Genomic DNA, 11,081 nt, shown 5'->3' with positions numbered 1-11,081 from the left:
TTACGTATGCAAGGATCACGAGGCGCGAGCTGCTACGCTATTTACCGCGCTTTGCCGCTTGTATTGAATGACTATTGCTCTTTGTTTCCTACGTTTACCACAAGAGGGCACACTAATCTAGTTTAATGACTGAGTAGCCTGAGGGAATTTTTACATTCAGTAACAACTAAATTTGGTGGATACATTAGTGGTCATACTTGGGTAGCCTATTACTTACAGTGTCACACTGCATTAAGAAGTTACATTTTGGGTAAATGTGAGTGTCTATAAAAGAAAAAATGCAATGTACTATTACTATCATCAAGATGGCCATTAAAGCGAATACATAGCATCTAGTCACACAGTCCAGAGATGTTTATGAGGTTTCCGCAGAATGCACTTATTAAATGAAAAAATAGCAGAGTAATCAATTAACCAAAAAAACGACATATTTTCCATTGCAAATACACTTGCATTTATTAAAGATGCAGTAGGAAGGGCAAACCATGCAGGAAGAGAAAAGGTTTTTCCCAGCCTTCCCAAAGAAGGATTACACATTATCATAAAAGGCTCAATGAAGAGATGTCAAAAAGTCAGACTAGGTCAGAGTATAAAATTAGAATTATTTCTACAACGTTTTATTCTATTCTGTTTAGCATTATATTTCAGATGGATCTGATGTCTGGTGACCAGAACAACCCTCCTTGTCTTCCTCCCTCTCCTCCCCCACGGCCTCAGTCCTCTCCTGGCCATGAGCAGATGCGGTGTTCTCGTCCAGAAGGTTGCAGGCAAGGTTGGAGAAGGCGGAGAGAGGGAGGTTGCTTCTATGTGTCTCCCTCTCACAGGCCTCACGCTCCTGCTCCCTTATCAGGTTCCGGGTTCTGATGAGAAAGTGCTATTAGTAGAGGATGTGATACAGGTATGTTTCAGATGGCTGAGCGGTTAGGGAGTCGGGCTATTAATCAGAAGCTTGCCGGTTTGATTCCCAGCCGTGCAAAATGACGTTGTGTCCTTGGGCAAGACACTTTACCCTACTTGCCTCGGGGAGAATGTCCCTGTACTTACTGGAAGTCGCTCTGGATAAGAGCGTCTGCTTAATGACTAAATGTGCGTGTTTACCTTGATGCATGGTTGCACATTTACATGTTATTCATTTAGTAGACACTTTGATCCAAAGCAATGTAGAAGTAGTGCAAATAGAATGTCCAGCTGAAAAGTCAACAATCAAAAGTGCATTAGTTCTAACAGTAATGTGGTCAGAGTCAAGGAACCGTGTTTGCTGTGTAAGTGGAATGCTTAGATTAACATTAGGCCTAAAGCATTTGTTCTGCCACTGACTTTTTATAAAAGTAGCCGATTACTATGCCAGATGCCAGCAGTAGTGAGATGGCCATTAGCAAGGATCCCATGACATAACCTGGAAGACAAAATAGACCAGTTACAACAATGTTGACAGCAATGTTGTCTTTATGGAAGCTCCGCTTTGTAAGGTGAGTGGACTTCAATGTGTACTTTATCCTGATACCTCACAAACAAGGAACCATTGAAACACTGGAACATTAGAACACTGGAACTGTGGAATATTTGGAATATTGGAATAACGTTAATAAAAACAGGATATAGCCTACCCAGCACTCCCAAGTCCCTCTTCTTCTTTGGTCCCTGGCGAACCGGCCTGCTAATCCCTGTGTCTGGATTGGCTGGACTCTGGACCGTATCTGTGTGTTCTCAATGAGGTCATTACTACTGTTTTGTGAGAGAATACATTTTGAGAGGTGTGAATGACTTTAAAACAAAATGTATACTGAGGGATATAAACAAGACAGCCACAGGTTGAAAACTTCACCATAATCCAGCCCCTCAGATTAGTATGGGCGTAACCAACCTGTGCATTTGTCTCTGTGACAGTGTTGCTTCTGTACACTTCCATCTTGGGTCAGGACATAGCACCACAGGATATCTGAATCATCTGGGTTGCGGCAATAACTGTGATTCCAAACTCCTGGAGTTAAGGAAAATCAAACGAAAATCGAAATATAGATGAATAATATAATATTTAAGTGTTTTTACGTAACTTTAATATTTTCAATACATTACATTCTTCTTTATTTGTAAAAAATAAATATATACAGTATATATATTCCAAAGAGGGATTGGCTCACAAGGCCCTTTGTTGACATTAAGCAGTGTACAGAGAAACAGAACTCATCTCTAGAGTTCGCACCTCCCCTGTACATTCCAGTGATTCACCACAGGTTTATACAGAAAAAAGCGACAAATTGGCAACCCTGCTTGCATGTGGTGAGCATTAAAATAATAAACAGCTGAATGCAGGCAACACATTAGGCACTAAATTCAGCAAATCATAAAAATAAAATATATTAGCCTGTATATATAGATATATATCTGTCTTGCACATGTGATACACTAAATATTTACCTGATTCAGTGTCTGGGTATATCGATGAATTTAGTCTGCTGGACGCGTGCAGCCAGTTGATGCACCTCTGGCCGGTAACGGATAACTGCTGCTCGCCTCTATTTTGTACCCCGTTTAAAGGGGGACATTCTAATGATAGACGCACTTATCAGGCCTAATTTACGTACTGGTGTTTAAAAACAACAAAACCAGCGTTGTCATCTCACGTTAACACAATACACAAAGTTGTTTAATATGTCATATTTTTTCTTTTCTTTTTTACCTTGAAAACTTGATGCCCCAGAGAGTGCGGTAAATAGCAACATAAATGCTGTCCAAAAAGACATTCCACGTATTGGAGCACAGTAGTTGACTTTACAGGAGAAAGTTGACCTGAGCATTTCTACTGTGAGAGCTATTCCTCCGCTGTCTCGTGCAGCACTCTATCTCGCTTTTGTATGACGTTGTGCAGTCTTCACAAACGTTCAGTAGAACCGCTGATTCCATTTTAATTTTTCACATGTATCATTGTAAACATTTACATGGCTTAAGTCTAAAATGTTCAAAATGACTTAATGTCCCTGCTTAAACAACATGGATATTGTATAGTTTTACAGCTTTTATTGATGCTGATTGAGTCCTGTAAACTGGTAACCAATTGGGAGGACCATGGGCTGTGCATACAATCTGGGAGTGGATAGGGAATGTGGGTTGTGGTCCTGGAGCGCTTTTTACATTGTAATGTGGAAAGTTAGTTGGCTATATTGGAATTTCGACGCCTTCTGTACTTAAGGAAGAGTGTTGTCCTCATATTCAATAATTCAATAGGCCTATGTCAGTTGTAGACAATGTAATACTTTTAGCTGTGCCATTAATAAGGCCTAGTTGAGCAGATATGAATGCTCAGGTTTTGTATAGGTTAAGCATTTTTTTTTTTTTATAATGGGAGATACTACAACATAGTAGCATATAGTATGTAATAATATTTGGTGATTTAGTGAAAGTTAAATTATATGCTTTTCAAATCATCCAAATTAAATGAAAGTTCTAAACCATTAAATTGCAGTAGGTTACTTCATTGCAACAATCCTACTCTCTTCCATACTAATCCCCAGTAATGAATCTTGCACATGGGACCAGTCTGAATGGTATACAATAGGCCTACCTTTTACTGAGAAGCACAAAGACCAAAGATAGCTATCTTAACAGCAAAAAAAAAAAGAAGATACGTCAACAATCTGTAAGCTATTAAATCCCACTGAAAGGGATGAGGGCTGTTTATTCTTTTTTTGGAAAGCTCTTATCTCGAAAGCTTAAGACAGATTTTGAAAATCCATTAATTCTTTGATAAAAAAAGTGTAGTGCCTTGTATGAAATCCAAGGATTTGACCAGGAATAAATACATAATAGCTTCACCTCGACATTATACAATGTCAGTAACATCTGTCTGAATGACTGCACTTGATGAATAAAAGCAACTGCACCTTAGGACGAACACCATGCTATCACTTCTACATTCTGATGTTTAGATTCAAATACATTGCAGCTGTCATTCCGTACTGTATAAATGATGTATGTCAGACGGTATGTGCAGTAGCCTTCAGCCTATTTGTATTGTGAGGTCCTTCATGGTTTCAGATTTTGGCAAATAGTAAGAAACTTATTCTGTTGGCATATAACCTGACTTGAACAGTTATGTCCTGTGAAGAAACGCCTTTAGGGGCTAATCCTCAAGAAAACCGAATAGGTCCTTGGTCACACCAAAGGGTTCATCTTTAAGCCCAGGTTTCTAATGCCAAGCAATCCCCTTTTCTCTAAAACCACAACAATGAGGATCTTAGAAGCTCTCTACCCCTCATTTAATGCAGTGAAATCTGATTTCTTTTTGAGAAAGCAACAACGAAAGATTAGCCGAATCCCTCCATCCTTCCTAACCCTCTCACAAAACTGCCCAGATTAGCTGAGAATTAAGTTTCTGCCATTTTATGTGTCTGGTCCATATATGGGGGATTACGATGTGGATCTTTTTTCCTGCTAATTTCACTTATAAAATAGGAGCCAGAGACTCAGTATAGTGATGTGCACAGAGGAAAAGGGACAGAAAAGTCCATCCATCCTGAAAACCGTTGGAATGTTTTTTTATCAGATAGCTTACTTTTAAAGTTGAAGGTTGATCGGCAAAGATGGAAAGACACAAGGTTCCATTCACCATTGAGAACATTCTAAACACGTTTCCAAACAGTGGCGACGAACATTCAGGTGTGACCCTCTCCAACACAGGACCAGGGGGGGAGGCGGACAAATGTGATAGCGCTGCGTCCGGAAGCCAGGAAGCTGGTCGTCATAGCTGCCTCTACTGCTGCTACTGTTCTCACTGTGGAGAGGTGTTTCAACCTGACTTTCTACCTGAAAGTAAGATCAGAAAATGTAGTTATAGCCTACAACTCAAACAATTATTGTTTACAATGATTGCATGTAAGACTGAATGTGTGATTGGCATATTAGTTTGACCCAGTTTTCTTAGTTTGACATATAGGCTACCTTTGGTATTTTTTCTTCAATTTAGCATGCCAGTATGCGTTGTCCAGAAGAATGTTTTCGGACGCGGGCAGAATGGAAGACAATTCCAGAGATGAGCATTCTTTCGGTCAGATTCAGAGACGGACCCGTCGTCACCGCACCATATTCACCGAGGACCAATTGGATGCGCTGGAGGAGCTGTTTCTTCAGAACCAATACCCAGATGTCAACGCAAGAGAAAAACTAGCTTTGGGCACTCATTTACGCGAGGAGAGAGTGGAGGTGAGGATTTTGCTACAGGCACGTTAGTAGATGTTTTCCCACGAGAGAGGACGCAGGGGCCGGTTGCACAACACACGTTCCTTAAATATTACTCTTAAAGCTTAATTTATTTAAGAAACATTTTAATGTGTTTTGTGCAACCAGCCCTTGATGTCTAGGAAAATAAGCAAACTAGGACAAATGCGTATTTTTATGAAAAGTAATGATGTTTGTAAAGAACGTCCCTGTAGCTTTCTCTCACAATCATTCTAAACAAGACTGACGATATTTATCTCATTTTTAGGTGTGGTTTAAAAACCGAAGAGCCAAGTGGAGACGTCAAAAAAGACTTACATTTGATGTGAAATACATAGAAAATTAGTCATCTTGATTTCCAAATATCAACACCAATGGAGAATTCGAAAAGATGGTGTGTTAATTGACATATATAGTCAACACGTTAGTCGATTTAGTTCGGAGAAAATCAACGACTACTGCGTTTAAAGCATAAGGTAGGCTATTTAAATGTCAATCTCCATTTTTTTATACAACCAATCCTCGATGATGTTTGAAGTGAGCACGTGAAGTCGGTCTGTATCTTTTTTTTTTTTGTCACGTACTGCAAGGTCCGGTGACGTCAGGTCGTCGTCTTGTCTACGTTGTTCGCATGAGTTCCAGAAAAACATCGACATCTCACCATTGTAGATCGGTAACTTGATCCAAGTCATTTAGCTACACTTACACGCGTTTACGGGATATATAATTTACAAACGAGAACTCCGAATTCAGTTTGGATTTAAAAATACGATTAATAGCAGCCAGGCCTCTAGATCAAGACTAGCCTTTCTCAGTCTTAGCTAGTAAGCTAGCTACCTAGCTAACCTAGCCAACTGCGACAATGGACGGGAGTGTGAGAAAGACGTTAATGTCGGGACCACTTGTTATATCAAATACAGTCACAACAGTTGCTGTTCGACAGCAAGCCGAAGACGAACAAGAGAATAAGTCAAACCGAAAAGTTCTCGATGAAGAAGGCTACATAGAGGTAACTTAACGCCACCAGACCGCAACGTATCCATGTTCAATTGTTGTTGATAGTCAATATGGTGTCACCGACCTACGTAGCTACGAGTATCGAGCTAACTACTCCCTTGTTAATTGTGTTTATATCATTGCACAGAGCCTTGAAAAGATCATTCAGAGAGACTTTTTCCCCGACGTGACAAAACTGCAAGCCCAAAAGGACTACCTTGAAGCGGAGGAATGCGGGGATCTCGAGAAGATGAGAGAAATATCCATCCGATATGGTTCATCTATGGCCAAATCTACACCCCGTTCCACTGCGCCTTGTACGTTTACTTATTACAAGTGACTGTTAACCAAACTAGCTTGCTAAACATTACATTTCCCCCGTCCCAGAAAACTGATAGACAACTTGCTTTTTCAGACGTTACTCCCTCAAGCTTTGAGACACCAGAAATTCGACCAGCAACTCCATCTGCAAAACACAGGACTGGAACGAAAGGAGGAGATGGGGGTAAGAGTCTACCCTCAAATTACAGTGGAATTATATAACCTTCGATTGTAAACTTAATATGTCCTATGATTTGATTTAAGAAACGTTTCTTTGTATGCTTTCTTGAATGGCAGTGAACAAGGAGGAAGGCGAGGAGAAGGAGCTTCCCTGCCTAGATCGTTTCCTGGCCAAGAACACCAGCGAGGATAACGCATCGTTCGAGCAGATCATGGAGCTTGCGGATGACAAGGAGAAAGCGAGACACTCGTGGTTGTATGAGGCTGAAGCTGAATACAAACAGGTAGGCTATTCTACAGTTTTTTTGTCTGTGTCTTGCTTGGGATAATCTCAATTTCAGTGAGAGAACACTTGGAAAAGCTTGTTGCAAGTGTAACAAGTGTCAGTATACTTACCTCACTGGTTCCACCCATGCTTGACTAGGGTTTGTAACGTCCTCTGAATCTCAAACACAACCCAACAGCCCTCATAAACTCTATTTTAGCTACCAAAGGTGGTACGCGCGGGCTGTATTCATATTGAGGATTGGGTTTAAATAATTCACCTCCGGTATGTGGATTAATCTTGTAGACATGTCTTACATTTACATTTAGTCATTTAGCAGACGCTCTTATCCAGAGCGACTTACAGTAAGTACAGGGAGATTCTCCCCAAGGCAAGTAGGGTGAAGTGCCTTGCCCAAGGACACAACGTCATTTTTGCACAGCCGGGAATCGAACTGGCAACCTTCAAATTACTAGCCCGCTTCCCTAACCGCTCAGCCACCTGACTCCATGTCTTGATTCTTCCTGCATGTAGAGGCGTGAAGAGAACCTGGCGTTGCCCTCGTCGGAGAAGCAGGCCTTGGAGTGTGTTAAAGCTGGACTGGAAACCTGGGAATACAAAGCCAAGAATGCTCTCATGTACTACCCAGAGGGTGAGTACTTCTGAGTTAGTAGGATTTATTTTACACCAAAGAGATTCTCCCCGTCGGATAAATATATATATATATATATATATATATATATATGTGTGTGTATAAGTATTTATTCAATGTCATATATCGCTGGATAGAAGTGTGGCGAGGCCAAACTCACAACTGAAATATACACATAAGAGATTAATAAAGACATGGGATTAAACAGAAGTTGCATTAAGATGGTTTCAGAAATCTACTCGTGAGTTTTGACATGTGTATGATCTACTTAATCAGGTGTTAAAGATGACAACCTCTTTAAGAAGCCGAGGGAAGTAATGCACAAGAACACGCGCTTCATTGGAGACCCCTTCAGCAAAGCTCTCAACAAGTGTCAGATTCAGCAGGCCGCCGCTCTCAATGCACAGGTAAGATTCGTTTTTTATGGTTTAATTGTAATTATTTGTACTACTGTTTTTCAAAGAAGCCAGCTGAACTGGTTAAAGTCAAACGTATCTCATTTCCAAAAATGTCTTCTCCAGTTCAAACAGGGTAAAGTCGGTCCGGATGGCAAAGAACTCATCCCCCACGAGGGCCCTACGGTGAACGGGTATGGCTACGAAGGCTCTCCCTCACCGGGACCAGGTGAGGATCCATGTTGTTTAGCTCAGTATAGCACCTCATTTCCTAGCGAAGAAATCAGGCTGCTGGCCTTGACTTGTGTTCATCTGCATCTTGATAATAACCCAATATGAGTGTAATTTGTGTCTATCTATCACTCTGTGTCTAATATATAATAAAAAATAATATGATCTGGTGTGGTGCACTCAGGTGTAGCAGACTCCCCTCTGATGACCTGGGGTGAGATCGAGAGCACCCCCTTCCGCCTGGTCGGGTCTGACACTCCGTTTACAGAGAGAAACCACGGGCCATGCTTCAAGGTGGGCCTACAGGCCTATGCTTTCTTTTCTTTATTGCTGTTGCTCACATGTAATGGAACTACGATTTAACATGATGAAACTTTTTTGGGGGGCACACAGATTCCTGAACCAGGAAGAAGAGAGAGATTGGGTTTGAAAATGGCGAACGAGGCAGCGGCCAAAAACAGAGCGAAGAAGCAGGAAGCGTTACGAAAGGTCACAGAGAACCTGGCCAGGTAGGAAATATATCTGGATATGTTTTCAAATGACCATCACAACAAGGCCTTTAGCCATTGTAAAATTAAGCTTTTGTTAGAGAAAATATGTAGTTATATGCTGTAGTGTTACCTAACAACCACAACTTTGTCTCCCAGTCTCACACCTAAAGGTCTGAGCCCAGCTCTGACCCCTGCCCTGCAGCGGCTGGTAAACCGGACCTCAAGCAAATACACAGATAAAGCTCTCCGGGCAAGCTACACCCCATCACCCTCCCACAGCAGCACAGGCTGCAAGACCCCCCTGGGTGACCCCTCCACCCCCTCTGGAACTCCGACACCGGGCAAGGCAAGGACCCCTGCCTCTCAGGACCCCGCCTCCATCACAGACGACCTGCTGCAGCTCCCAAAGAGAAGGAAAGCCTCAGACTTCTTCTAGGGTTAAACTGTCACTAAAAGGACTTATTTGAAGCAATGTCCCAAGATCCCATATTAGGAATATGTTTAAAGGTCATTGTTCAATTATTCAAATTTTAAATCATGTGTAAGTTCTCAGTGTAAAGATTTGAAATATCCCTTAACTGTATATATACTGATTTGGTAAGAACCTTCGACTATGATGAGGATTTCGCACAATATTTAGTTTTGTAAATACAGCCCTTAATCAAGTTGGTTTTCTCATTGTTCTATGCATTTTCCATTAAAATGGTCTTTAAATGTTGCCAAGTTATACCCTTCTATCCCAACACCTGAACCAGTTTCCAGTTTGAACAGAACATTGTCAAGATGTTGGTCCTCGATGTTCACAAAGATGTAATATCTTTATTTTACGTTTAGACCTAGTCGTAATTTTTGCATCATGAAGCCGCTGAGGTATCGTACCTGCCTAAACGGCTCCTTTAGATGTAGAGGGTAAATCCGATGGTTTCTTACTTCCTTGTGCTTTGCATTTGTCCTGCAACCATTGGTGCTCAATGATATCATTGATCTCTATTCGCCTGGCCACGTCCGGGTTAAGCAACCGAGATATTAGGTCTATGCACTCTGCCGGGACGGTTTGGCTGCGTGGTACTACAACGCGGTGCTCCTTCTGAATCCTCAACATCTTCTTCATGTTAGAGTCGTCGAAGGGCATAGACCCACAGACCATGACGAACAGAACGACTCCCATACTCCAGACGTCACAGACCTTGGGGTTGTATGGGGTTCCCTCTAGTACCTCCGGGGCAGCGTATGCCGCAGAGCCGCAAAAAGTTTCGCTCAGAACCATTCGTCCATCCCCGTCGTAACCGAGCCTCCTGCTGAAACCAAAGTCAGAAACTTTGAGGTTGAAGTTCTTGTCCAACAGTAGGTTTTCACATTTCAGGTCTCTGTGGACAACATCTAGGTCGTGCAGGAACTTGATCGCCTGTGACAGCTGTCGGAATAGTTTCTTGCAGAAATCTTCAGGTAGACTGCCTCTAAATTTGATTAACTCCAACAGGTCCCCCTGCACACCAAGCTCCATAATCATGTACACTTTCCCATGGCAAGTATCAAAGATCTCGAAGGTTTTGACAATGTTGCAGTGGTCCAGAGACGCAAGGATCTCTAGTTCCCGAGGTAAGAATTTCGCCAAGAAATCAGACGGAGCCTTCTTTTTGTTGATAATTTTGATGGCAACATTCGTCTTCAAACGCTCAGAATAAGCCGATTTGACTTTTGCATATGACCCCTCACCCAGACTGATGCCCAATGTATATCCTCTTTTCCTCAGGACCCAGGAATCGTCCATTGTGAATTAATAATTGTGTTGACAATTGATTCTACTTCACCATTGTGCTTGACCCCATGTCAAACTTGGCAGGTTGCAAGTTGATCAAGCAAATGTTCATTCTACACTTAATGGTAATTTATGACATATTACGACCTGAGCTTTCTCTTACATATTTATTGCGTCACAGTGAAACACATAGCCAATTAAATAGCAGGCATATATCAATTTTGACCTAAGGCGTTTTATTTTACCATTGCATTATCAAGCTCATAGTGAATGGATACCACACCATTACACACGTTTACCTTAAGCGAAATAGTGTCATCCAATTGTAGTAGGCTAGTGTCATAGCCTATTTGTTTCTAAAAGTTAGTTATTTTGATTACCATATTTTGACCAGACATCCCATGTCTTTATTAAGTTCTGCGCATAATATACATATATCCCATTACACTTGGCCTGCTTACAATACTTTTAGAATTTGCTTACTCAATGCAATGTAAAAATACAAGTTAATTTACAGGCTATTACTTTCAGATAAATATTAGCCTATTATTATTGCTGTTCATCGTTTTTCAAAACA

At 41.3% G+C, this 11,081-nt stretch overlaps 3 protein-coding genes across 3 annotated transcripts; 1 reads left to right on the top strand and 2 right to left on the bottom strand.

Annotated features, from left to right (window-relative positions):
- Positions 1–457: 457 nt before the first annotated feature.
- On the bottom strand, positions 458–3,500 carry LOC134033938 (phosphoinositide-3-kinase-interacting protein 1-like). The gene is made up of 6 exons (XM_062478226.1): positions 3,491–3,500; positions 2,419–2,562; positions 1,865–1,981; positions 1,608–1,697; positions 1,318–1,396; positions 458–860 (listed from the first exon to the last, which is right to left on the bottom strand). Exons 1-6 carry the CDS (start codon positions 3,498–3,500, stop codon positions 638–640), a joined length of 663 nt encoding a protein of 220 aa, XP_062334210.1. The 3' UTR covers positions 458–637.
- A 2,295-nt stretch (positions 3,501–5,795) lies between these two features.
- Positions 5,796–9,463, top strand: ess2 (ess-2 splicing factor homolog). Its single transcript, XM_062478361.1, has 10 exons — positions 5,796–6,223; positions 6,359–6,527; positions 6,626–6,715; positions 6,829–6,995; positions 7,511–7,628; positions 7,905–8,035; positions 8,150–8,252; positions 8,439–8,548; positions 8,648–8,763; positions 8,902–9,463. The coding sequence occupies exons 1-10, from the start codon at positions 6,077–6,079 to the stop codon at positions 9,179–9,181; spliced, it is 1,431 nt and encodes a 476-aa protein (XP_062334345.1). The 5' UTR covers positions 5,796–6,076; the 3' UTR covers positions 9,182–9,463.
- On the bottom strand, positions 9,369–10,590 carry LOC134034048 (testis-specific serine/threonine-protein kinase 1-like). Its single transcript, XM_062478376.1, has one exon. The coding sequence runs from the start codon at positions 10,514–10,516 to the stop codon at positions 9,629–9,631; it is 888 nt and encodes a 295-aa protein (XP_062334360.1). The 5' UTR covers positions 10,517–10,590; the 3' UTR covers positions 9,369–9,628.
- Positions 10,591–11,081: the final 491 nt, after the last annotated feature.

Source organism: Osmerus eperlanus, chromosome 14 (assembly GCF_963692335.1).
Source record: "Osmerus eperlanus chromosome 14, fOsmEpe2.1, whole genome shotgun sequence".
NCBI classification, from domain to species: Eukaryota; Metazoa; Chordata; class Actinopteri; order Osmeriformes; family Osmeridae; genus Osmerus; species Osmerus eperlanus.
Note: the sequence above shows the minus strand (reverse complement) of the source record. Positions and strands in the feature narration are given on the sequence as shown.